The 25,999-nt window shown below is 36.7% G+C and overlaps 1 protein-coding gene across 1 annotated transcript; it reads left to right on the forward strand.

Annotated features, from left to right (window-relative positions):
• The first annotated feature begins 10,936 nt into the window (after positions 1-10,936).
• Positions 10,937-24,414, forward strand: LOC121418970 (KATNB1-like protein 1). The gene is made up of 10 exons (XM_041613214.1): positions 10,937-11,023; positions 12,159-12,287; positions 12,825-12,874; positions 17,336-17,417; positions 18,417-18,581; positions 19,524-19,690; positions 20,304-20,402; positions 20,719-20,826; positions 21,862-21,955; positions 23,695-24,414. The coding sequence occupies exons 2-10, from the start codon at positions 12,186-12,188 to the stop codon at positions 23,722-23,724; spliced, it is 897 nt and encodes a 298-aa protein (XP_041469148.1). The 5' UTR covers positions 10,937-11,023; positions 12,159-12,185; the 3' UTR covers positions 23,725-24,414.
• The last annotated feature ends 1,585 nt before the right edge of the window (positions 24,415-25,999 follow it).

Below are 25,999 nucleotides of genomic sequence, written 5' to 3' on the forward strand. Positions count from 1 at the left end.
TTTGGATTGGTGTAACATCATGTTGAGTATAGGCCTATGTAATTTTGACTTTGAAAGTTGCGCTTGAATGCAACTCTTTTTACAACGGGCCCCCATGTCATAAATGTCGCACAATATTAGGGAGCATATAACCTTGATTATTATGAACTAGCGGAGTACCTCAAGGCGGTGTCTTCGGACCGATTCTTTTTTCGGTCTACTTCAAAGACGTTCCTATTTGCAAGAAATAGTGAGGAAGCACAAGGAAGCACATCGGCCCAATTCAATGATTTTCAGGTTTATTGAAACAAGATTGTCTGATAGATGCCATCAAATAAGGACAAAATGCAAAGCGCTCTACATCGGGAAGGAAAACCCTTAAGGAAATCGTCACACTCATACCAACTACTTGTGGTCAGAATAACGAAAAGATCTTCCTTAAAACTGTATAAGACAATACTACTGATCATCTTTAAGACCATCATCGAATCACATCCATTGACAGAAAGCAAATAGTTTCTCGTGCAGAGATCAACAGTGATCAAGGACCATCAAATGCATGGACGAGTTAACATCCCACAGGACAATTTCAACATGCAAATAGTTCTACAAGCGGGCGCTATTATAGAATTCTGCTTGTTAGATTCAGAAGCAGATTCAATATTGCAATAGCTTTCAAAGAAAGTGTGATAAGCTTGATCCCTTACAACACAATGTAGAATGAGGATCAGATTAATAACGTTCTATGTAATATTCAGAAGTTTGGATTGGATAAGATTTGAGTAGAAACATGAAAAAACCTATGTCGTTTTATTTTTGTGATCTTTTCTCACCTGCAGGATCATGTAGGGCATTGAGGGCGTCCTTGAAGAAGCTCAGTTCCTCCACAAGTCGCTATAACCACTCCTCATTCGAAAATATCGGCAATACTGCATGTGCAGCAGGGATGATATCATGAAATTCATGAATGGGGTGCAGTGGCATTATCAGTTAACTCATGACTCAGTCCTACAATTTGAAGCGTTTCTAGCGAGTTTTCGCAGATGGAATAACAAGAGGGCCATCAGCCATGCATGTTTAGTAAATACTTGAACGAATTCACAACACTCGAAGAACTTGACGTAGAGCTGGGATGAGCACGTGCATACGCAGAGGTGATGGCACTGCATGTCCGATTTGTCTCTCTTGCCATCACGAATCCTTCTGGTTTTCCTCTGTCTTTTTTTATTACCATTATATTGAATGATACCCAGCAGTATCTGCTATTCTGCTGAAAGAGATGATACATAGATGATTTCGAGAGTATATTTTGGTAGAGTGACGATTTATGCTGAAATGTGCTTGATGTAGTTAATCAGAAAACAATGGCGATTAGTATAGGCCTAAGTTGTCGAAATCCGGATAACTGTTGACACTACGCCCAACCTCGATCTGACAAAAATATGGCACTGTGGTTCTATCCGGCTAAGGAGATCTTTCACTTCAGAATATATACTTCATGGTGAAAAGCCTGAAAACAAAGGGACGAGCTTTCGCTTTGCCAATTGTGAAGTTCAGGTCTATTCATCTTCGCGTGAAGATACAATGCAACGACCAGGCACAGTCACTGAGTTGAAGTCCCATTGTGTTCCAAGTTCTGGTTCTGGTCTGGGGTTCTGGTATACACATGGACCTATCCACGGAGGATTATCTATTGTTACTGGGGGTGCTGTGACAATGCTCAGCACCTCCAGTAACAAAAGATTACATTACAGTAGGCCCCGACATATAATAGGCCTACTGTATTCCGCGTTCAGAAGAGAGAGATTTTTAAATTAATTTTTCACCAGGCCTAACAAAAAATAAATTGACATAGATAAGATGTTAATAAGTGTACATGGAAGAATAATAAATGTTCGTATAGATTATTGATAAACGCTGTATTGATATAGGAATACCGGATATATGACCGTCATTCATTGAGTGAATGTTACAATCACATCGACGAGCTGTTGCATCTGAACAGCCACGTATTCACTAGTTGTCGTAGGCTTTTTATCCATATACATTGTATGAATTTATAGTATTCACACCGATCCATAAGCTGTATCATCATATCCATACGTCGTATGAATATATCCGGGTATCGTATATCCATACGACGTGTGAATTTCTCGTATCCATGCGCTGTATGAATATACGATAGGTGGTGCTGGGTAACGTCAGCGCTTGGGCTTGTATAGGAGACGGAGCTGTCTTTCCCTTGACTGAAAAGAAAAAGAAACAACAAATGAAATAAAGTATTTGTAAAGTAAGTGATAAAATCATAAAATATGATTTTTTTTTAAGTAGAACAAGATTTTGAAAAAAAAATGATTGGTCAGTGACCATACACATTGAGTATACCTGCAATGTACCTTAAAGTCAAACTTATAAAAGTCAAAGCATATGGCACATTTATTAGTGAGTATACCTGCAATGTACCTTAAAGATAAATTCCAGTTTTGGTAACGATCTCAAAATGACTTTTTACAGAATCTAATATAATGACCACCCACGTGTCTGTTTGTATGAATAAAAAATATGTGCCAAAGGATTCTGGAAGAAATTGTGTAATTGCTGAGAAATAAGCAATATAAGCACGGATTCGGTCACTTCCGTCGGGTATTTATTCCAGCAATAATAATACACTGTCCCACGTGTGCCTATCTGTGTTGGTGATCTTCAGAGATTTCAAGATTTCACAAAGTTCAGTTTATGTAACTGTACCAGATCTAGATCCTCGATGATATAGTGACAATTAAGCCTGGTTTTACAGACTTTCTCATGAAATCAGTGTTTACTGCAACTACTGGTATTTCTCTTTAAAGTCAAACTTATAAAAGTCAAAGCATATGGCACATTTATTAGTGAGTATACCTGCAATGTACCTTAAAGTCAAACTTATAAAAGTCAAAGCATATGGCACATTTATTAGTGAGTATACCTGCAATGTACCTTAAAGTCAAACTTATAAAAGTCAAAGCATATGGCACATTTATTAGTGAGTATACCTGCAATGTACCTTAAAGTCAAACTTATAAAAGTCAAAGCATATGGCACATTTATTAGTGAGTATACCTGCAATGTACCTTAAAGTCAAACTTATAAAAGTCAAAGCATATGGCACATTTATTAGTGAGTATACCTGCAATGTACCTTAAAGTCAAACTTATAAAAGTCAAAGCATATGGCACATTTATGGCCTATTGAAAGTGATCATTGGAGAATCAACGGCTTTATTCAAAATAGAGATCACTCGGTATTAAGCAGATAGGAACACTCCAACCAAGATATTTTGCTCACAATAAATTATACTATGTACGTAAAAAAGTTGCTCCATTTAAATTTAGGGGGTACATATATTTTTTTTTTTGGGGGGGGTGACATATTTGAATATAGGTGCGGTGCTACGGGGTTATGATTTTTTAACCCTGTTCTGTCCGGGGGACAAAAACATCCCTGCCCCTTCGACATTTTTTTTACGATGAATTCATAACGTAAAAGGATTGCGCCGCGTCGTTTCATGACCTTTTTCTCTCCAAGTCTCGCGCAACTTTTAAGACCAAATTCGCGATGTGGGAGTGTGCAGTTCTGAAGTTACGTAACATTTTGTAAGAGGAAGTCAGACCCAAAATTGCTCAAAAACGTGATTTCACGTACAAATCTAATGCGAATTCTGTATGTAGCCAAAACTCGGATTGAAAGCAATAGATTTCATGTTATTAATGACTAAAATTGTGTTGCATACGATTTTCATCGAAAAAATAAGGAGACACATAAGAAATTGAACAAAAATGAAATAGGGCCTACATAAGAAAACTAAATAATATTGCCATTTTTGAAAGTTGCATTTGATAATAATCCTAAGAAGAGTGTCCAAACCAAAATGTAGCAGTTTTAGGGCTGTATTTAAAGATTTGCAGCCAACTTACGATTTTATGAAATAATTAGCATAAGTAATTAATTAAAAATAAATTTAAATAAGTTTACTACAATTGACAATTGAATTCTGGAGATTACGTCATGGGTGACGTGAGTGTCAATTTTCGTCGCGATCGCGTGATCGTCTCCCTCTCTATAATACTCTGGAACAACCCCTGTATTATTATAAGAAGATTAGATTTTCAAAAGGGAATTATTTGTGAAGAGAGTGAGCAAAGCAAACCTATGCAAGTGTGTTTTATAAGAATGTCTTCTTGGGGATGCATTCACATTGCAGGAGCCAACCCCTGATCAATCAAAACTGTTTTTGATATCGCAATAAGTTTATATTGACCATTATCAGTAAGTGTGGCTGCGTCATTAGGTTGTTGATAGGAGACCTGTGTGGATGATTCGAATGACCTCTAAACCGCCATGAACTTGATGAAACCGCCTATGGCTTCGAGTGGGGTCTATCCTCACAATGATCTGCAGGTGATGCTGAAACGTATCCTTTTATATATTTGAGAGGATTGGTCCGAATTCATTTATCACCCGATTAATGTCTCGTACATTGTAAGTCGAAACATCCTTGCTTCGAGGTCTTGTAAAATTGATACAAGTTCCCCTACACCGACACTAAATTCTGTAGAGATGCCCGCGGTTGTTTCCTGAAAGAAGGAGGCAATAATATACTTGTATACTTTAAGGACATCTGGAATATTAGAAGGCCTAATTAGATTAAATGATTAAATAAATTAAACGATGTAGAATGAGCTATATTGTTGCAATTGATAATTATGTTTGAGACTGGGCTATTTATGCAAAGAAATCTGTCCGCATATGAAGGAGATTATAATTTTAGAATGTGAAAATTAGAAATATTCCTCATTGATAGATCCTGAAAATAAATTTTATTTCAAAGAAGAAAATAATAAAAAGAAACAATGACTACAATTTTACAAATTACTATGCAGGGTACCCCCACCCCTTAATTTTCAATTGTGTTTATACCCACATGACTTCGACAGTGGCGTACCTAGGATTTTTCACAGGGGAGGGGCAAAAACGTCCGCCAAAAAAAATTGACAAGCAAAAAAAAAGAAAAAGGTCTTCAATCACAAATAAAAGATTTCGTACCAGAAAGAAATTATAAATTGACAAGCAAAAAAAAAAAGCTCGTCAGGGGGCAAAAAAGGTCTATCAAGCTCGTCAGGGGGGCTGCGTCCTTTGCATGGGTTGTGGCTCGTCAGGGGGGCAGACTGCCCCCCCCCCCGTAGGTACGCTAGTGGACTTCGATAACTTATAGAGTAAAGGAATTGTCAAGCGTTTCATTGGCGGGATCCGATCAAACGGAAGCAGCCCCCCCCCCCCTTCTTCATTCTTTCTATTTGCCCCTTCTCTCTTTTTATCAACCACATCCACTTCCTTCACTTGCGTACCTGGAACATCTCCATAGGGGGCCACCGTACCGGAGCTCCCAAATTTTTTCTTTTTTTTTCTTCTTGCACTCGTTTGGGTGGTGAAGTCTTCCATCCCTATACCTCGATGGGTTTGCGGATAGTGTTCCCTTCCAATCTCTCATTAATCAGAAGGGATATGTAGTGCCAACATTCATTTCGTACGCAGCTTCCAAAGCGATTCTCCTGTTACCTTCAGAAATCCGTTGTTCCAGTTTCTCAATGCTATCAAGAATGAAAGATCACTATCACGCCAAACCCAATGACCAGGTAAAATATGTTTCGATATCCCCATCTCGGAGGAAAAGTTTTAAGACCACATTGGTAAATGTATCGTAGGCCTATACTAACTGCATGCTGTTGCCATAGCAACAACATTGTTTGTGGGCACGGTGAACGTGAATGCAACGTTGCGTTTGTATGAGCTTCTAATGAAAGTGACTATAGCTGATAGAATGGACGTCTGTTGAAGGGCGAATTGAGGTGGCAATGTCAAGGGGTGGTGCTTCGGCCGAGGTTAACTGATCTTTGATGTTCGCCGATAATCACTTCCGATGAGCACTCATCAACGATGCACAGTATGTACTTCGAGACGATATAGCAGCAACTTGATAAGTAGCTCTTCCACCATGCTCATGCACAAGCAGCGGCCCAATGGGAAAATGAACCATGGGCAGCTAGAGAATAGCCCTGAGTCCTATTTGACTTTAAATTGATTAAAAAAAAGAGAGTAAAAAGAAGGCAATTCGTAGAACTTTATAATAACACTCGGGTTTTATTTATTTATTTGGTTTTGCATCAACTTTAGGTGGTTTTCACTCCTTATATACACTGGAATATTGTATTTTTCTTGTATAGAAAAAATAATCGATTTAACACTATTGGTAAAAATTTGTTCATGTAATTTTTACGTTTTCTTTCTAAAGATCTCTACTCTTCCCGTTTCCTTCCCTTTTTTCACTCCTTTTATCTTCATTTGGGGTGCAATTATCTACAATGGAAGAGCGTATATGACTATGGCTAAATACTGGATACATTTCGGTGCAGTTAAAGGGATGGTCCAGGTTGAAAGTATTATAACTTAATAAAAAGAGTAGAATTCACTGAGCAAAATGCTGAAAATTTCATCAAAATCGGATGACAAATAACAAAGTTATTGAATTTTAAAGTTTAGCAACATTTTGTGAAAACAGTCGTCATGAATATTCATTAGGTGGGCTGATGATGTCACATCTCCACTTGTTCTTTGTATTTTTTAACATAAGAAAAAGGAAAGGGGAGATGTGACATCATCAGCCCACCTAATGAATATTCATGATGACTGTTTTCACAAAATATTGCTACACTTTAAACTTCAATAACTTTATTATTTGGTATCCGATTTTGATGAAATTTTCGGCATTTTGCTCAGTGAATCCTACTCTATGGATTAAGCTATAAATATTTTCAGCCTGGACCATCCCTTTAAGAATATGATGGGACTTATCAAAAGCATGGGTGCCAAGCACACCCACAACACACACCCACACACATACCACTAACACACCAGTGATTTTCAGGGGATCTTGGTCGCCATCCTTCACTCCCTTCACAAAAACTCCATCCTATACCCCATCATCTCCCCCCCCCCCCCCCCCTCTGTCTTTCTCTGTGTTCTACTTCCAAATTATTGAAAATAAGAATGTCATCAACCTTCAATCTTTATTTTCACTTGATTGAAGACGGTGCGTAGGAGTAATAGTTGAATCAAACCGACTGTCTCCTCATAATTGTAATATCTTTTTCATTTTCATTGAGGCGAGGTGTTGATTATTATACCATCTGTATATAAGACACAGATAGACTGCAGGACTTGCATGATTATGATGACGAAGTCTTGATTTGTGAAATATGGAGGCGTATTTTCGAAACTCATTAACTTATTTTAAAGAAATTCAATGTAGAATGGTGCAATCCAATGTTCAAGGACTTATTTTGTTCATTTTTTCGCAATTATTGCATCAATGATCAGGAAAAACGCAACTTGACCCAAATATCTTTGGGGAAATCTACAAATTGTTTATTTCTTAAAGTTCAAAATTACTATTAGATGAAAAAGAAAGAGTAAATGCATGCCATCTGAAATTTGATGTTTATGGGTATATTTTACAATTAATATGCTTAAATTACCAAAATATTCAAATTTTGGGAGCTGAAATAAAAGTATATATCATAAAAATCAACAAAGGTTCGTGAGACTATACTTTTATCTCTATAAAATATTTATTATGAATGGACAGTGTTGAACTAAATAATTTTAACATCTTTTTATTAAGCTAAACATTGAACTGCAAGAATTGGCAGTCTATCATAATATGAAAAGTGACGAAACGTGCACTGACACACGTTACAAATTTTCAGTTAATATTCAATGCATAAGGGCGAACATACACATAAGGAAAAGTAAGTTTTGTATAGCAAAAAAATATTGACTAACTTCAATCCTGTACCGAATCTATACTGTGCCGAACTCTGCGACAATCGATTTTTTTTAAACATGATTGTAGAACGAGTATTGTCATGATTGTAGTTGTATGGGCAATATCCATTTTATCGGTCAGCCTATAGCTCCTCTGAGAGATTAACAGGTACTTGGTCTTACACGGTGAATTATCTCAATGAAAAGGAAATTGAATTGTCAAACTACGCATACTTAGCATGCTTATATGCGAAATTGTGGGGTTTTATAAAAAGAAAAAAAGGGGGTTATAAGGTTGCTTCGCCCTTCAACTGCATTTTTGTAGATAAAATCAGTCACGATATCCTACAAACACAAAATACCAGTACTACTACGAGCATCTTTAGACAAAGCATGCAAAAGGTCAATTTTCACAGGGCCTATATTTTGTTGATTTGTCATGCCATTCCATGAAAAGCTTAATTAGGCCTATACTTATTCAAATTATGTTGTTTTGATTGAATGTCCACTCAAAGATGTCAAAAGTATAGATTTTCGTTATTTTACCCAGTGACCCCAAAACGTATTTGCCTTTCATTGGTTGTTGAGAGGAATAATGTTTAAAGGGAAGATTATAGGTTGCTCCATTGAGCACAAATAAAACTTGCTGCCACGCTAATGGTTCAAAATTGTTTTTATTTTGTTTGGGTAATAACTCTTTTCATTTTGTTTTAGAAACTTACTTCTTCATATACTTTGACTTCTTTTCATCACCTTTAAGTTTTACGGTGGATAAGGATGAGAGAATGACCTATATTCGGTGACACCAATCTTCAAGGAAAATGCAATAAATGAATCAATTTAAGTGTCAGAAGTTGTTCAACTATGACAAGTGAAATATCGAGATTGGATGAACGAGTTTTTGAATAATGGTCCAGTGATCCTCTGTTCTGCAAGGATAAGCTGATGACTTTAACATCCTTCTATTCATCTATCTTTAGGCGATATTGAACTACATGTATAATGAATTAGCTTTATCTTCTTTTTTTTTCATTTACGTTTTATCGTTTTGTATACACAATGATTCTTTGGCAGGCTCATCAGACTAAATGTTTTAGAGGCGTGCGCAAAGTATTTTCAAGAAGACAAATCTGCCCCCCCCCCTCCACTGAAAACTTGGAGGTCGTCACATCATTCGCCTATGGGGTACATTTCCAATAACTATTATGATTAATGTCGCAGGAGCAAATGTCATGTCACCGATATCTTATCTTCTCATGTCGACTTAATGTTGACATGGCGAAACAGTTTGCCTTGCCAATGTGACTTATACAAAGTAACTTGTCGACAAGATGAGATTATACCTTGCTAAGTCGACTATGCGATTCGTTGCGATCCGAATTTCAAAGAAATTATATTTGCTATATGCACATTCAAACCAAAGAGTCTGACCAATGATATTTTACCGATCAGAGTTCTGAAAAGTAAATGCTATAAGACTTCTAAATCGAAATTCAGTCTATTTCGACCAAGGTTCGACCCTCCCTGTATAGGAACAAAGGCAATCCAAATCGTAGTGATGTCATCATCGGCTGCGACTAGAAGCCGAATTGGACTTTAAACCGACCACAGGGATTGCCGCAAAGCATAATTATGATGTTATTATACATTATGCTGAACTTCAAATGAAATATATTTACTTCTTGGAACTTTCACATTTAATGCAAAATGCGATTTACTAAAAAATCGCATCGCATCGCTGGGATTTATATATAAAAGTAAAATCTCAAAATGGCGAAATCCCATTAGTTATGTTGCCATGAATGTCGACATGGCGAGAGATGAGTCCACCACAGGGGCCGCGGAACAGATTTCACAGTGGGGGGGGGGGGCTGAGCCAAAAGTGGGGGGCTAACCATGCAAAAAATCACAATCATATGGTAATTTTTACGTTTTTGTACACGGTTTTTTACAAAAAGTGGGGGGGGGGGGCTGAAGCCTCCTCCCCCGCTTCCGCGGCCCCTGCACCACATGTTACTTGTTAGAGGAGAACTTTTTGTGTGCTGTAGGCGTATTAAAGTTGGCGCTGTTGAAGAAAATGTGGCGCAGAATGGACGAAAACCAAAATGATAAGCGAACAAAGTGAAAATACGATCTGGGGAGCGTCAAGTTCATTAAAGGACTTGTCAGACGTTTTATCCAGCAAGCCTGTTTTATTCGACTGTTACCATAGTAACAGTGTCTCTCAGCGAATCAGAATCAAGGAAAGATGTCAGATCTGACAAGTTGTCGGACAAAAATGTTGATGAAACTCTCCCCTGGGCATAACCCCAAAACCGTGTTACGATGAGATGCGTGTAGAAAAAATGTAGGTTTTTTTTCCAGAAGCAACATAATTATAGACATTCTAGTAAATCAACTTGTGTGAGAAAATAACTATTCTCATCACGGCTGAATTATGAAGCAATAATTATTAGATGGAAATTGGAGCCGCGTAAAAACGTCAAGTAAGGCGAAGTCTCTTTCTTCCCCCCCCCCTCCCCCATTTTCCTTAATTACTGGAGGGGGGGCTCGCCGCCACAAAAGGGGCGTGATCCCCTATGCCCCTACATCCCGCTTTTCATCAATATTTTCGTCGGACAATTATTTAATAGTCAGACGTACGCTTCACGGATCTAAAAAGTACCTAGGCCATATCACCAAACAACTAATTAACAAATTGAATGACCTTTGAATTTAGTGTACAATCGGTGAAATTTAAATCTCGATTTTTTTTTTTCAGAGAACTGCTAAAAACCGGCTATCAAAGTCATGAAAATCCTTTGTTCATGCAAGTACACTAGCTCTTTAATTGTGGCCTTCATGAATAAATATATTAAAGCATGATTATTTCAGATTTTGATAAGCCTGTAAGCTGTAGGCCTATAATAATTTTTTTTTCACGGGGCACGGCCCTGGCTGCAACAGCGGTTAGAGGCCGGCCGAGCCTTTCGTCTATGACTATGGGCCGAGCCGAGCTATGCGGGTAAGACCGATCAGCAGATGTTGACCAATCAAAACGTGATCTCAAACAATTACGATTTGAACTGTCACGTTTGTTTACATTTTTATTGATTCGTGCGGAGCGAAGTTTCGCACAGAGCAGAGCAAAGGAGTGGAAACATTTGGCCTATATTTCAACGTGTGATTAGGACTTGGTATTTTGGTAAGTTAATGTGTTGTAGGCCTAGTTTGTTTTCAAATAAGTAGTCTATTGGTACCGTAATGTTCCTTGATTAAAATTTGACTTTGAGATTGGGTAGATCTCGAAGTCGGACCTGGCGTTAGCCGGTACGTTGCTAACCCAGGCAACATGGGCAAGGAGCTCCGGCCCGCAAAGCGGGCCGCTGGCGGAGCGGAGCCCAGGTCCAGGATTCGTCCGTGTAATCAAGGCAGAGGGTACTCTCCCAAAATGGGGTCGCAATAGCGCCCCAAATAAAAGGGGAAAAAATAAAATATGCACTTACGGTACCGCGATTAGGGCCTATAATATGCATGATATGAATGAAGGTCTATCGTGACACAGAATCGACATGATCGATCGACATCGAGGCACAAACTGGACCCTCAAATCAAAAAAGGAAAAGTTATGTCATGAAGCAGGGCAGCAGGCCTATGTTGCATTCGTTCTCCTTTCAAAATTGAAAACAAAATGGCCGATGGATACCAAGGACGAACGCAACATGGAGGTCTAACTTTTCAATTTGTTAAGGGTCCAGTTTGTGCCTTGAATAATTGTCAGGATTCTGTGTCACAATAGTCCTTCATCCATTATAATCAAGGTAAATGCATAATTTTTTTTTTCCATTTTATTTGGAGTGCTATTTACTATTGCGATCCCATTCTACCCCATTTTGTAGAGTACCCATGTTTGCCTAGTATTACACAGATGAGTCCTGGGTTAGTACGTTGCCTGCCCTCGCTTCGAAGTTCAGTAAAACAACCAATGGTACAGAGACCAAAGCTTTTGGTCTTCAGTGCAGTTCCCCTGAATTTCATTTTACTCTGACTCATACAGACTGCAGAGTTCAGAGACTGAATCTTTACAATCTATTGATAAATAACCAGACAACTAGCAACTGACTGCTCCTTTTTTTTATGTGAGGGACCTGTGATAGTATTCTAAAAATTGTCTTAGAATTTAGAGCTGTTCATCGTACAGAGAAATGTTGACAAGTAAATCCACTGAAATATAAAGAAGAAGATACTCGTGGAGGATACTATAGGTATACATGGTTGTAGTACACATTCTGATACTGATCATTTGTTTGGGTTTTTTTTTTCTTGTGTCTTTGTGACAGACACTAACTTTCTAAAAATCAACAGAGATGGCTTCTAGAGCAAGGGGACCTAATGAGGAAGGAGGATTCGTCAAATGGGACTGGAACAAAAACAAATACATTTGGGTCTCAAAAGATGACATCAAGAAGGTTGGTATTTTGATTTCTTGATCAAACTATCAATTCAGAAGCCAATTCTGTGAAATGAACATTTTGAACAAAGGCCAAATTCCACCTAATTTTCTTCTTTAATGGGTCAAGCAACTTTTGATTTCAAAGCATAGCCATTACTGTACATGTATGTCACCAAGTTTGAATTGCAATCTTCCCTTTGTCCCCCTAAATCCAACTAAACAAAATATTGGAAAGCATCAAATGAAAGCCATTCTTTTTGGTGGCATCGAAATCTTTTTTCACCCTTAATTTTGATTTAAAATGATTGTTTTGGTAGTATCAATGAATGGGATGGGAAGCTCCTTTATCATATTGTCTCATATATGGTATGATGATTACTTGTCTTACACATACTGAATACTATTTTATTTCATTATCTATTCATTCTTACAATTATCCAAGAATTAAATTACTTATTGAATGATCAACTGTCATATTTTGATGTTTGGCATAACTACATTTATTGAAGGATAAGTCTCAGTCATGCCTCATGAATTTTATGTTTTATTCCAGTCTTCCAAGCCAGGCCAATCCAAGTATGCATGGAAAGATGGCAATAAAGTGTAAGTGATAAACTTCAAATTAAATATCACTCTATTTCAATCTTTACAAAATCGGGGGGGGGGGGGGGGGGGTTATCTAGGTGCATCTCGGGTATCAGCGGCGATTTTACTGACAATTCTATAATCCAATGAGATATATGGATGTCATTTGTTCAATCACTTTGTGAAACATCCCATTCCAGGTATGGTATACATCAAGCTTGAACAATAGAAGTTATAAAGCAAGCATTAATATAAGCTTTATACATGTAGGCTCTGATCATATATCTATGTCAAAATGATTAAAATGTGCTGGATATACTTTTACTCTAGGTACTACCAGTCTGAAGAATTGCAATGAGCCATTACTTCAGTCTCTATCAGTGTTGTAGTGCCTTGATGCTCGGCCTTGGCCTTAAGGCGCCTTAAGGCCTATTTTTTCAAAGCCTTGGCCTTGAACATTCAGGCCTTGGCCTTGAGAGGGCCTTGGCCTTGGCCTTGAGGATTTTGAGCCTTGAAATTTCAAGGCATTTTCAAGGCTTTTTCAAGGCATTTTGTATTTTGTACTTTTCATTTGTTTTATACAAGTAATTATAAATGTTTCAATTGTTCTGTACATCTAATGACACTAAATACTACCCGTCAGCAGCAGCAGAAGCAGTATGTGTACCTAGCAGTGCCATCAATTGCAATTATCATCACATAATTATGTAACAAAGAGAAGTGATGAAAATTAATATTATTTATTGGTAATATGACGTAATCATGACTAATAAGGATAATGACAATATCAATAATAATGATAATAATTACGATTAGGATTATAGTCAATGGCGTAACTACAGGGGGGCATGGGGGCACGTGCCCCCCCCCCCCCCATCGGCTGACTAAAAATAGGAGGAAAAGAGGGAGAAAGGAAGAGAAACGTAGTGGGAAAGAAGACAATGTTCATTATAATGTTATAATTATGTTATGTTACATTACATAAGAAACATTTTTTTCATATAAATGAAACATAATTTGCTCAGGGCATATGTCTTCATTGTTCCTGGTGCTCCCATTGTCTGTTTACCGAGATATATAATCCTGTTATACTAAAACCTCCCGTTTTCAAGTCAATATACACCAAACTATCAAATATATTTCCTCGCACTTCGAGTTATTCTTTTACATGTACAAAAGTATGCTTCTTTTTCATGAATACTGTGATTGTCCCATTTTAAGGTCTTAATATAAAACATTTCCTGTCCGTGCTTACGTTCGCAGTAGTGGATTGGTGAAAGATGTCTGCTCTCCATCAATTCCTAGAATGAGTCCTTAAAATGTTCCTTTTTCTGTTTTCTGATCTGAATATCAAAAATTTTCAGCTCGCGCTTCGCGCTCGCATCATTTGGTTAGTGAACTATGTAAGTCCTTCTTGAATTCCTACAAACAAGCCTTAAAATGCCCCTCTTCAGGTCTGAATTTCCTAAATTTTCAGCTCGCGCTTCACGCTCGCAAGATTTGATTAGTGAGATGGGTATGTTAATTGTTAATCATGATTACAAGTGCTTTATGTGCATGTTTAGATGTAATTCTAACAAAATCAGCAAGCGCTTATTGGCACTCCCATTAGATGACTATGGTGAGATGTGTATAATCTTAATAGATAAAAGATTCCTAAAATATAGTCCTTAAAATCTTCCTGTTTGGGGTCAATATCTACAAAAATTTCAGTTCGCGCTTCGCGCTCGCATTATTTAACGAGACAGGTACGTATCATGATTACAAAAGATTGATTGTAATGTCCCTTTTTAGGTTTGAATATCAAAAATTTTAAGCTCGCGCTTCGCGCTCGCATTATTTGACTAGTGAGATACATGTCCGTTTATTGGCACTGTCCTTATAAAAATATCTATATTAGTTCAGAATACCTGGCAACTGGGAGCGCTTTGCGCGCTCACTAGGCAATTCCAAGTTTTTGCTGGTGCCCCCCAATGCCGTGACCCACGGTACGCCACTGATTATAGTGATTTTATGACAGGAATAATTCTGACAGATCTGACTACAATTTTGACAACAATTTTCATACTCTAAAAATAGCTTACTCTAAAGAATGATAACAAGGTTGATTTCTATTCCATTAGGTTTTCCTTCTATTATTTTCTTTGACCAACAAGAATGTTTTAAGTCTTAATGATATTCTGAAAAGATTCGGTAAACTTGAACACAAACTTCAATTTCGTCATTTCCAAATGGGCTATGGCATCAATGGCATGATGAGCCAAACATTTTGAGGGGCCAAGCATGGCATACAGAGCAAAATTTTAGGTTTCAAAATCAACAAATTTTGGATTGTGCTTGCATAAATTATTGTTAAGTAAGGTTTGCATTCAATTTACACAAAAAAATGCTTAGAATGTCTAGTTTTTAGATCGGAATATTACAAATTTTTGAGCTCGCGCTTTGCGCTCGCATTTTTTTGATTGGTGAGTTATGTATCCTATTTATGAGTCACTAAATGCAGTCCAGAACAGCTTCCTTTTCTGGTCACTAAAAATTTCTGCTTGTGTTTTGTGCTCGCGTTAATTTGTTTAGTAAGATGCACACCTTTTTCATGATTACAAAAACAGCTCAAAATATTTAAATTTCATTTCTTATTACAACATCTCGCAAGGATGCCCTTTTAACAGTGATTGGCACCATTAAATTGACCCAAAATCGAGTTTTACAACTTCAAAATTGATTTTTTTTTCAAAACCACTTGCTCGCTATGCTTTCTATAGCGGGAAATTAAAGCCTAAATCAAAATATCTGTCTTATCAATTAGAAATCACTTAAAAAAGCTTTGCTGAACTGCACCAAAATTCTCATTTTGACTTATACTGTAAGTGCATTTTTGGCTTTGACCTCCCCCCAAAAAAATACATTCTGCCTCCCCTGTCCCAGGTAGAGGAGAAAGACATGTTGAGAATGGGCATGCCATGATCAGATCACCTTGGTAATAATAATTATTGCAATGTGAATCGCCTAGAACAATAATGAATTGTACAAATGTAACTATATGCTGATATGTTTATTTTAATTTGATGTCTAAATCTACATGATCTATCATAAAATTATTTTCGTTTTAAATGTACAAGGGTAAAAATTTTTGCTCGCTCACACCTTTTATACATTTGGTCCTGTGTGTCATGTATGCCGCCTAAGCATTGTTGTCTTTTTTTTTCCATATATTGTACAATTGAAATGCCTTGGCCTTGGCCTTGGCCTTGAGGTTTTCAGGCCTTGGCCTTGGCCTTGGGTTTCCATGCCTTGGCCTCAGCCTTGGTTATTGAAGCCTTGGCCTTGGGTATTAAAGCCTTGGCCTTGGCCTTAGCCTTGGAGGTTTGAGCCTTGACTACAACACTGGTCTCTATAGAGTTCTTGGGATTTTCTTACATCTCTGGAGTAAAAAAGATACTTTACAAAATGCAATGTTTTCTTCATTCAAATATTATCCATGAATTGATCATAGAGCTACATGTAGCTCCATAAATTTATCATAATGTCTGTGAGCAGTGAAAAAGGGACTCCACTCAGGTATAACAGTCATGAAGTGTAATGACAAAGGAGAGAGAAGTGCATTTTAGATAATTATAATGAAGCATATAATATTATTTCTATAATTAATGCTAATGTGACATCACAGACCTACTTTTGCTTCAACAGCAAATATAGAGTTCTCCCTTAAAGCTTGTGTATAGTTTTGGTAAATCCACCAAAATGCACCTATCACTATTCCAATTCATTGCTAGGTAATATGAATGGATATGTCATATAACAGTTATGATGTGGAGGATATGAAATGAAAATGTGTTTTACAGGATAAATTTTGCGATTTTACATGGAAATTTAACTTGATCGGGTCTCCCGATCAAATTAAAATATCTGTGTGTTTTTGTCTTTCAATTAAATCCCATTCCAAATCATGGAATGGGCTGAAACTTTCAAGATATGTTCTTTGTCTGTAACTTTTGGATATCTAATCACTAAATTTATAAGATAAGTGCTTGAATGCCCATTTTTTTTAATTTAGAACAAGCATCGCCGAGAGAGGGTGCTATATATCCAAGATTTGAATATTTGAAATTTTCTCAGAGAAGTGCAGTTGGAAAAATATATAACGGTCTCTACGCTTCAGTAAGACTGTCATATTAGATGATATTCGATTATCAATCACATTATTGACCCTTTACCAAAGCTATACACAAGCTTTAAGGTTCTAAAAAGGCCTATTAAACAGTTTGATTAAGTATCTTGCTTAAGATTTTCACAGACAAAATTTGCTAGATCAGCCAATCAGATGAGATGATTTCAGTGGCTTTTAACAGTTGTAACTAGATATCACTGACGAATCACTTCATGAAAAAGTGCCCAGGTCCATCCACCCATGACTGTGGTATAAAATGTGGTATTACTGGAGGAAGTTAAAGGTGATGTTCTCTGTCTGTTGATTTACAGTGCTGCCAGACGACCTTCGTACAAGGTTCCTGTGAAGAAGGCTTGCAGACAACCTTTACAGGTAGCCAACAAGCACGGCAAGGTGAGATTAATTGGACTACAACCCGCAAGGTTAACATCATCGCCATTGATGTCTGGCACTACTTGATTTCCTGTACATTTACAGGGCTTTCACACCGCCCTGATCAAGAAAATACCTGTCATTTATGAGAATTCTCTCGAGACCCCGAAGTACAAGGGGGTTATGTTTGCTCATTCATAACTCCCAAGCCAAATAAAATGTGTAGTTTGTGTTATTGCAATGTGGTTTCCACAGATTTTAATATCATAGCAAAGTATGCACATCTTTCTTGCCTTGAGATTAGATGAGAAGTTTGCATAATTTTTCTTCATCTAGCAAATATCCCTAAGAGATTTGCAGATAATTTTTGAAAACTTGAAAAATACCTACTACCTACTAATTTCCAGGTTCATGTATGTCTTTGGACACTGGATGAGAGTCAGAACCACCATTCACCCACAATCCCACATACCCTGTTTCATAATTACCATATCTGGTATTTTCTTATCGTTGGAGAATACTCTGTATCATGTAGATGTGAAAGCATCTTCAGAGGTTATTGCCTCAAAACATAGCTTAATCTTGAACATCAAATTTCTTTGTATTCCCAGCCTGTGTCTATCAGTAAGATAAAAATAACTCCTATATTTGCCGACCACAGGTGTACTGCAAATAAGAGTACTGCCATACAAAGATTTGTTAGAGTCATGTGATGTCATTCAAAATATGGGATTTGATTAAAGGAAGAGTAAACTGACAATTTTTGAATAATCATGGCCTTGTTATTCAGAAATTAGTTTAATTTGAATTTTGAACTCTAGTATTTATTGTACTTTTCATCAATTTCACTTTTAATTTTTAATATTGTGTAATTTGACATACCTTTCTTTCTTGAAATTTAAAATATAATTTTTTAGTCTTTTTTTTTGATGGATCTACATGTATTAGAATGAATGACCTATCATGACAGGGTTTGCCAGATATGCTAACTACTAACCTCAATAATTTTTGTCCAATCAGATCAAGACCCCATCACCAAGAAAGCCTTCAGTAAGACGTGTCCATCATAAAGCTGATTTCATACTCCCAGGATGCGATGTCGGCTACGACGAGGTGGACGATAAGGAGAATTGCTCACGTAATGATAAATACAATGCTAGAGAGGATAGAGCTCCACCTCCAGAGGTGAGTCTCAAACCTTCAAAATGATTTCCATTTTAAGCTTCATTTCATATTATAATGATAGTTTGATATCTTCGATTAAAGATAATGAAAAAAATGTTTGTAAAATATTTGTATTCAGTATTTCCATCACAAAAAGTTAACAAAATGTCCTTTTTGTAGATTTACTAGTTATGTAGGTCACAAGATAAATTAAAAGATGCTGCAACAACTATTTGATATTTTGTGTTTTGACAATTCAATTTATTTTCACAAAATAACACTTACCATTGCTAACATGAATGAAGTCACTTTACTCCTGAAATACCAACAACAAAAAATCACACCCCTATAGATGGTAGCTACACAGTCTCCTACACTGCATTTAACTCCTAGTGCTGTGAAACCTAGTCAAATGCTGGTAGAGTAGTGTCATGAGGTTCTTTGAATCTGTTGCCACCTGGACTTGGTTGATCCTTGTACAAAGTCTTAAAAAATTACATAACTTGAATAACAGGTCAAGTTGAAAATGATTTTCCAGTGAATGATAATAATAATAATAATAAAACATTGCTTATATAGTGCATATAACAATGATAAAATCATGTCTCTATGTGCTTTAGAAAGAAGAATAGAAAGAATGGAGAAGAAAGAAAAGCCTGTTCACAGAGGAGCAAATATATAATCAATGAATAGGTACTTGTTTTACAAAAAGGAATGTCTTCAAAAGGGACTTAAAGGATTCTACATTTTTAGCTTGTTTAACAATATCAGGTAATTTATTCCAAAGTTCAGCAGAGGACATTTTGAATGAACGAGCGCCATAGAATTGAGTGTTTATTTTGGGAACTACAAGGAGGGATTTGTTATTAGATCTTAATTTTCTTTGGGGTACATACTGTTCAATGAGTTCTTTGAGATAGAATGACGATTGACCTTTTAAGCATTGTCTGATTTATTTTTCAGTTACATTCTGGTCATACCACCATCCTATCCATCATGTCCAATCGTTTGATCCATCTCAATGCTGCCTTAACCTTTTGGCGTCAAGGACCGAATGACTACATCTCCTATGTGATGAGAACGGAAGATGATGCTGCTACAGTAGATACACTACCTGTCCTAATCCATTGGTAAGGATATGTAATATGATGTCCTATATACTAAAACATTGTTGTCTGATTGATTATGAGTGAATTATTCATGTAGTAATTGTAGTAATGAATTGTAGATTTGGCCAGCAATTAGCTGATCACCCAACTTGACTCAAGTTAATATCAATACTTGGTGGCAAAAACATTTTTTAACAGTTTAAGAAACATTATGAGAAAAAGACATGAAATGTACTGGCTTGTTTCAGGGAATTTATTTACATTTGATTGAACTAAACTGCAACTAACTCAAATCTTATTTCAATTAGTGTTTAAGCTGGTGTTGAGGTACATGCAATACCAGGTTTGTTCCCTACAATTTAACAAAGTCAAAAATACAAGGCTTCACTCTAAACTTTAAAGGGTGCATTAAACATGTAATTTCTCCAAAAAAATTGAAAAGGACAGGATAGCCACATACATAAATTGTGAAAAAATTTACTAGTGAAGTTGAAACTTATAGTTGAAAATATAGAATGTAATTATTATTATGATATTTCAGAGGTTACTTGGAATCGTAAAATGGGGTGGGGTATTCATGATTTACCATTTATTTCCCCCTCTCTTTTTCCTTTCTCCCTCTTCCTCTTTATAGCCTAAAGAACAAGACACCAGTCAGCAAACAGCTATCACTAGGAGCATGCTTTGATTTACTCCCTACTCTCAAGAAACTTCTAAGCAGCAAGTATGAAGAGTAAGTAATCTTATCAATTTTAAGAGATACAAGGGAACCGTTTCATTAAGCTCTTTGTAAAGTCATTGTGAAAGTGCCAAAATGGCCTAATGTTTCGGGATGAAGGCTTGCCTAAACCTTATTTATTTGATGAAGGTTTGCCTAAACTTTGTTGAAACATACTAGCTCTAGATGTATAGGATGATATAATTGAAATTCACCTACGTGTAATATTGATTGAAAGTATTTCTATCAGAATTGTTGCTCACTGCAACTACTCTAGTACATGGCCTACAGAATTAGCATCACCGTTTTCTCTATATTTTCTTTGCTATAGTTACGTGAAGACGAGTCTGGATACACTGCGTACCATGTTAAGATTCTGGTGGACTGATTTGATAGCTCACAGAAACCAAAGCTTCTCTGGTAATTTGCAAGAAAGCAGGTAAGGCAGATCTGAAAATTAGACTATGGGACCAAAATCAAAATTCTCAAAGATGGTTCTGAAATCATGGCTTAACAATGAAGGTTTATTGTGGCCTGGCTGATAAAACCTTGTATCTGATTTTAAGATATTTTGATGTCAGCTCAGAATGTCTTAATTTTAATTTTATTCTAGGCTGCCCTCAAAAGTTTGAGATATGAGGCTTTATCAGCCCTGCCACATTAGGCAGATTTCATGAATTATAATTTTGACTATTTAGAAAGTGTATTGAGAAAGGCCCTATAATAAATGAGTGCTTTTGTGATAGTGATAAATTCATAGTTATTTATTTCAAGTAAAGTGAATTGTGGGCCCATTTGAATTAATCTTTGTCTCATTAACAAGAGCAGCAATGATAGATTTTTCCTCTGACATTTATTTATTTTTCAATGTGCATGCTAAATCAATGTATGCATTTACAGTAAACATGGTTTCATATTAAACTATGATATCAAAACTTAATTTGTGAATTCTGGTCATTATGTCTTGTATATTTGACCCATGAAAACATTTTTTAGGTTTTGGTAAATAAATGTCTATTATATCGCCAACTTGCCAAATTTCTTTTTTTTTTCTTTAAATGCATGCCTGAAAAGATTGTCAAAAATTGCCAAATCATGGTGAATTTAGGTTTGTAGAAAAAAAAAGCAATCCAACAAAATTTAGTATATCAAGTGATACATCATACTTTCAAGCATTCATTATGAAAGTTTTGAATCTGATTGGTAGGAGCTTTGTCAGATAAAGCATAATTTCTTTTGAATATAATACTTGAGAGTTTTAGAAAAATTTATAAACTTTTTAAAATTTTTTACAAACTGTAGTCATGCAAAAGCTAGCCATTTTTAACACACTATTGCATTAAAGTGAGTGAAAAATTCTCTTGCATGATATGCATTATATGTTGTTAAGTATTTATTAGATAGAATTTCTCTTTGCTAAATATATTGCAATGATGTATTGAATTTAACAGTTCACTTCATATTCGATTTATAGAAGTGTGGCCGGTATCTACATGAGTGCCATCGCTATGACAGACATCATCACCAAACTATGCAAGCGGCAAGATAGTATAGCAAAGAAAGCAGAGGTAAATTTGTTTCTCTCTCACAGACGTTCAAATCAATTGAATTAATTGAAATGATTTATTTTACCAGTACAATCAAATAGACAGGACTTTCCATGTAGGTTGTGAAAGTGTAATCGCCAAAAACCCATTGAGAAGGAAAAAAAATATGATACATAATCTACTTATAACAAGGATGGGGAGTGAATGATGATGACGAGAATGACATCAGTCAGCATATTAAAGCAACTTTGAACAGCGCCATCTCAAGACCTAAACTACCTCACTATGGGCCCTGCATTCTTATCAAGCATGCTATATTTTAATAAATAGTCTTATAATGTATACTCCTTACAATTGTCACTTATTTCCTTTAGTGGAGGTGCTGTGGCTGAGTGGTCTAAGGTGCCTGGTAAACACGCAAAGGTTCAGGGTTCAATTCCTGGCCACAACATCTTGGGGAAAGGCATATAGACCAATTTCACGGCCTGTTTATGTATTTGGCCCTCTATCGGCGACGCCATTGCTGCGGTGTGCAAGTGCGCTGACCGCGATTGGCTCTGTGTACAAATTCAATGAAAGATTACAGATAAGCTCTGATATTGTGTCATTAACTTCATCATAAAACAATAAAATAAAGCATGGACACCTGGGTAGACGATGTAAGACAATGGCCATATCTGACCGATGAAGGTATGATGAATTTTTGCACTTTGGCTACTTTTTCCCCTTAGTTTTGTCAGTAAAAGTGAGTTGATGATGACCAAGAATCGCTGTTGGTTTTCATCAGGGAGCTCACTTCTTGTTGCTAGTAAATTGTGTTAGAGTAGCGGGAGAGTGAACGAGAGAGAGAGAGAGGGAGAGAGGATGAGAGAGGGGAGAGGGGGGGAGAGTATGTGTGAGAGGAGGGGGATAGTGAGAGGGGAGAGAGGAATAGTAAGAAGGGGGGGGGGGTAGTGAGAGAGAGAGAGGGGGTGGGCTAGTGAGAGAGTGTGTGAGAGAGGGAGGGGAGGGATAGTGTGTGTGTGAGAGAGAGAGAGGGACTGATATTTCCATCTAAGTCCTTTCTGTTGATGTTTTTTATCCGCTGGCGACGCATTCCTTCATCACGGCCTGGAAACCTATGCAGGGAGTACGGCTTCACACACACTGAACAGGCTTCATGAGTCCAAGGCGAGTGAATTTCACATTCACTTTGCTTCCAATCCTGAAGCTGTCTCCATTTGTTGTGGAAATTGAACCAAGCACAGCTGCGACCGGCACTTCTCCGATTAATGCTCATTGTGAATCTGACAAGAAATCTGCTCAATTGTTCCAAAATAAAAAAAAAATCGAACGAATGTACCAAATACCCTATTGACTTGTGTACTATAAAAGTTGATTCGCCCACCGCAGCATGGCGACCAGTCTGCTGCCCTCTCACGTTGTGAAATTGGTCTATACCAAGCAGGTCTATCATGCATGAAATCAATGAAAATGTTTTAAGCATTATATGTAGCAACATGTGCACATTTTGTTTGAAAAAATAATATCCTACAACTTTCCCTACCATTATATTTGCCAAGAAACATTAGGTTTTGAGTATGTTTCTGTGTCTTTTCGCTCTCTCTATTTCATTTCTTCTTTTCTGTCTCTTTTATTATCTTCGTCCTGTATATTTGTTTGTAAGCTGCTCTTTCTTGTTTCTCCTCTCTTTCATCTCCCTTTCTTTTAATACTACTATTAATTCCATCTCACTGTTATTATTTTCTCTCTCCCCACAGGTTGTTGGAACACTCCTAGCTCAGCTCTAGAGGCCATTATCCAATATATTACAAGATTGCTGTGAAGTATGTACATTAAATCATGTAAGATGGAGATACATGTATTTTTCTACCATTTTTTTTTCTTCATTTTGTATTGGTAACTAGAATTAATTGAAGCAGGCAGCATTTAGTTCAAGTCCATGTTTTGTTTTCATTTCATGTTTCATTACAAGAAATAACATTATATATGCATGTTTTCATTTGTTTCATATTGATGGTCACAAGTAATAACAATATTGATTGTTTGGGTATGTTAATTATTTATGACCACATTCCCATAACATGAATATTAGCAATTGATAGTAAGGCTGATTTTTAAAATTGATCATCAATAGTAATCAATGCAATCAGTAATAGAAATCAGCCCCATTGTCAAGGGCCATGCTTTATATAATGGGCCCATGAGAACTTTTCTTAAAAGTTGTCATTATCTGATACTGTAGTAAAAATTCAAGCACCTGTGCTTTTCGGGCAATCGAATAACGGATATTTGTCAGATCTGACAACTTGTCAAATAATGGACATTGATGAAATGCCCCCTTGATTTCCTTCATTTAAATCAATAGTCTTAATCAAAACTGCTCTCCTGTAGTTTTGTTTTCTTCTTAAGTAAATTACTGTATCTTATTTAGAAATGTTTGGGTTGATTTTTCAGTAATATACTTATTGATATACATGTACCAGCTACGTTTGATTGTAAATAAATCCTTGAATTCTTCTGTGCATGATGGTTTGTGTCAGAGATCAGATTATCAGCCTAAAGAGTACATGTACATATAAGCCCATGAAATGGTATACTGGTGGAGTATAATGGTGGAGCGTTGTAGCCCGGTGGATTAGTCTCTGGACTTTGAAACAGTGGGTCGTGGTTTCGAATCCCAACTATGGCGTAATTTCCTTCAGCAAGAAATTGATCCACAATGTGCTGCACTCAACCCAGGTGAGGTAAATGGGTACCTGGCAGAAATTTATTCCTTGAAACGCAGCGCGCGTAACAGCTGCAATGCTAAAGCCAGGGAAATTATGCTGCATATACTGGAGAGCGCTTAGAGACTTCTGACAAAGTAAGTGTTTAGCGCTATATAAGCAAGTATAATTATTATTATACTGCTTTATCTTAAGAATTCCGTCCAATTTATTTATTAGATAATATATTCAATGCAGTTGATGTCCAAGCAAGTGTTTAAAAGTGCCTTTTTATACAGTACTACTAATAACATGGAAATGTATGTGTATATATGTATTTGTTACACATTTGAGTTTCTTTTAAGCACTGTAAAAACAAAACTGTCGGGTCTCATAGTGTATCAAAAAGGATAGTGATTACGGCGCTTATTTTCCATGAATAATTTAACATTGTAGTCAATGCAATCATGAAAAAAAAGTTCTATCATGATTGCTAAGCTTTGTGTTACATGCCCCAGGTTTATGTATTTCTACGTCAGAGATGTTTCTAATCTATATGTAACGTGCAAGGTTTTTTGTCTCACTTGCATAGCAGAGCGACCAATTTGTGGGTATCAACCAGCTATGTTGCATAGCCTGTCTGTATGTCTTCCATCATTTGCCTTATCCATATTTGCATCTTGTGTTTCTTTTCATTTTCATGTGAAATAATAATTATACATAATTCTTACATCTCTATCAGCTTCCAAAAGAATTGGATATTATTACCTCTTAGCCCATGCAGCCCTTTGCAGCATGCCAGCATTGAGTGTACAAGAATAATTTCCATGGTTGTACACATATTATTCATGAGGGGGTATGTGTACGCAAGGTTTTCAATAACAGATCACAAGGGAGTGTGGGTATGAGTTGCAGGATCTGTCACACTCTTAGTGGTATTTTGTTATAATTTGCATTTAAGAACATAGATCTTGGGAAAAACAATGGAGGGGGTAATTTCCACTCTCCGGTCCCTCCTTTGGTGTGTATGGCAGTGATAATATCAAAATGGTGACATTATTTGGAACCTGAACACTATTTGGGTTGTTCACATCCTACCACTGTCTGCTTTGCAATGACCAAATGAAATAAATGACAAAGATGACCGTTTCCCATAAAAGAGCAATGTATGTAATTTATGGCGCAGTCACATTTCCCCTACGGTGGCCGTACGACGAGTCAAAAACAGCTGTTTTTAACATTTTTTTTGTACCAGCCTCATAAAGGTGTGGTTTGAATAAAAATGAATAAAACAACTGTTTTCGACTCGCCGTGCAGCCACCGTAGAGGAAACGTGACTGAAGTATTATGCTGACAT

This window comes from Lytechinus variegatus, chromosome 7 (genome assembly GCF_018143015.1).
Source record: "Lytechinus variegatus isolate NC3 chromosome 7, Lvar_3.0, whole genome shotgun sequence".
Lineage (NCBI taxonomy): Eukaryota > Metazoa > Echinodermata > Echinoidea > Temnopleuroida > Toxopneustidae > Lytechinus > Lytechinus variegatus.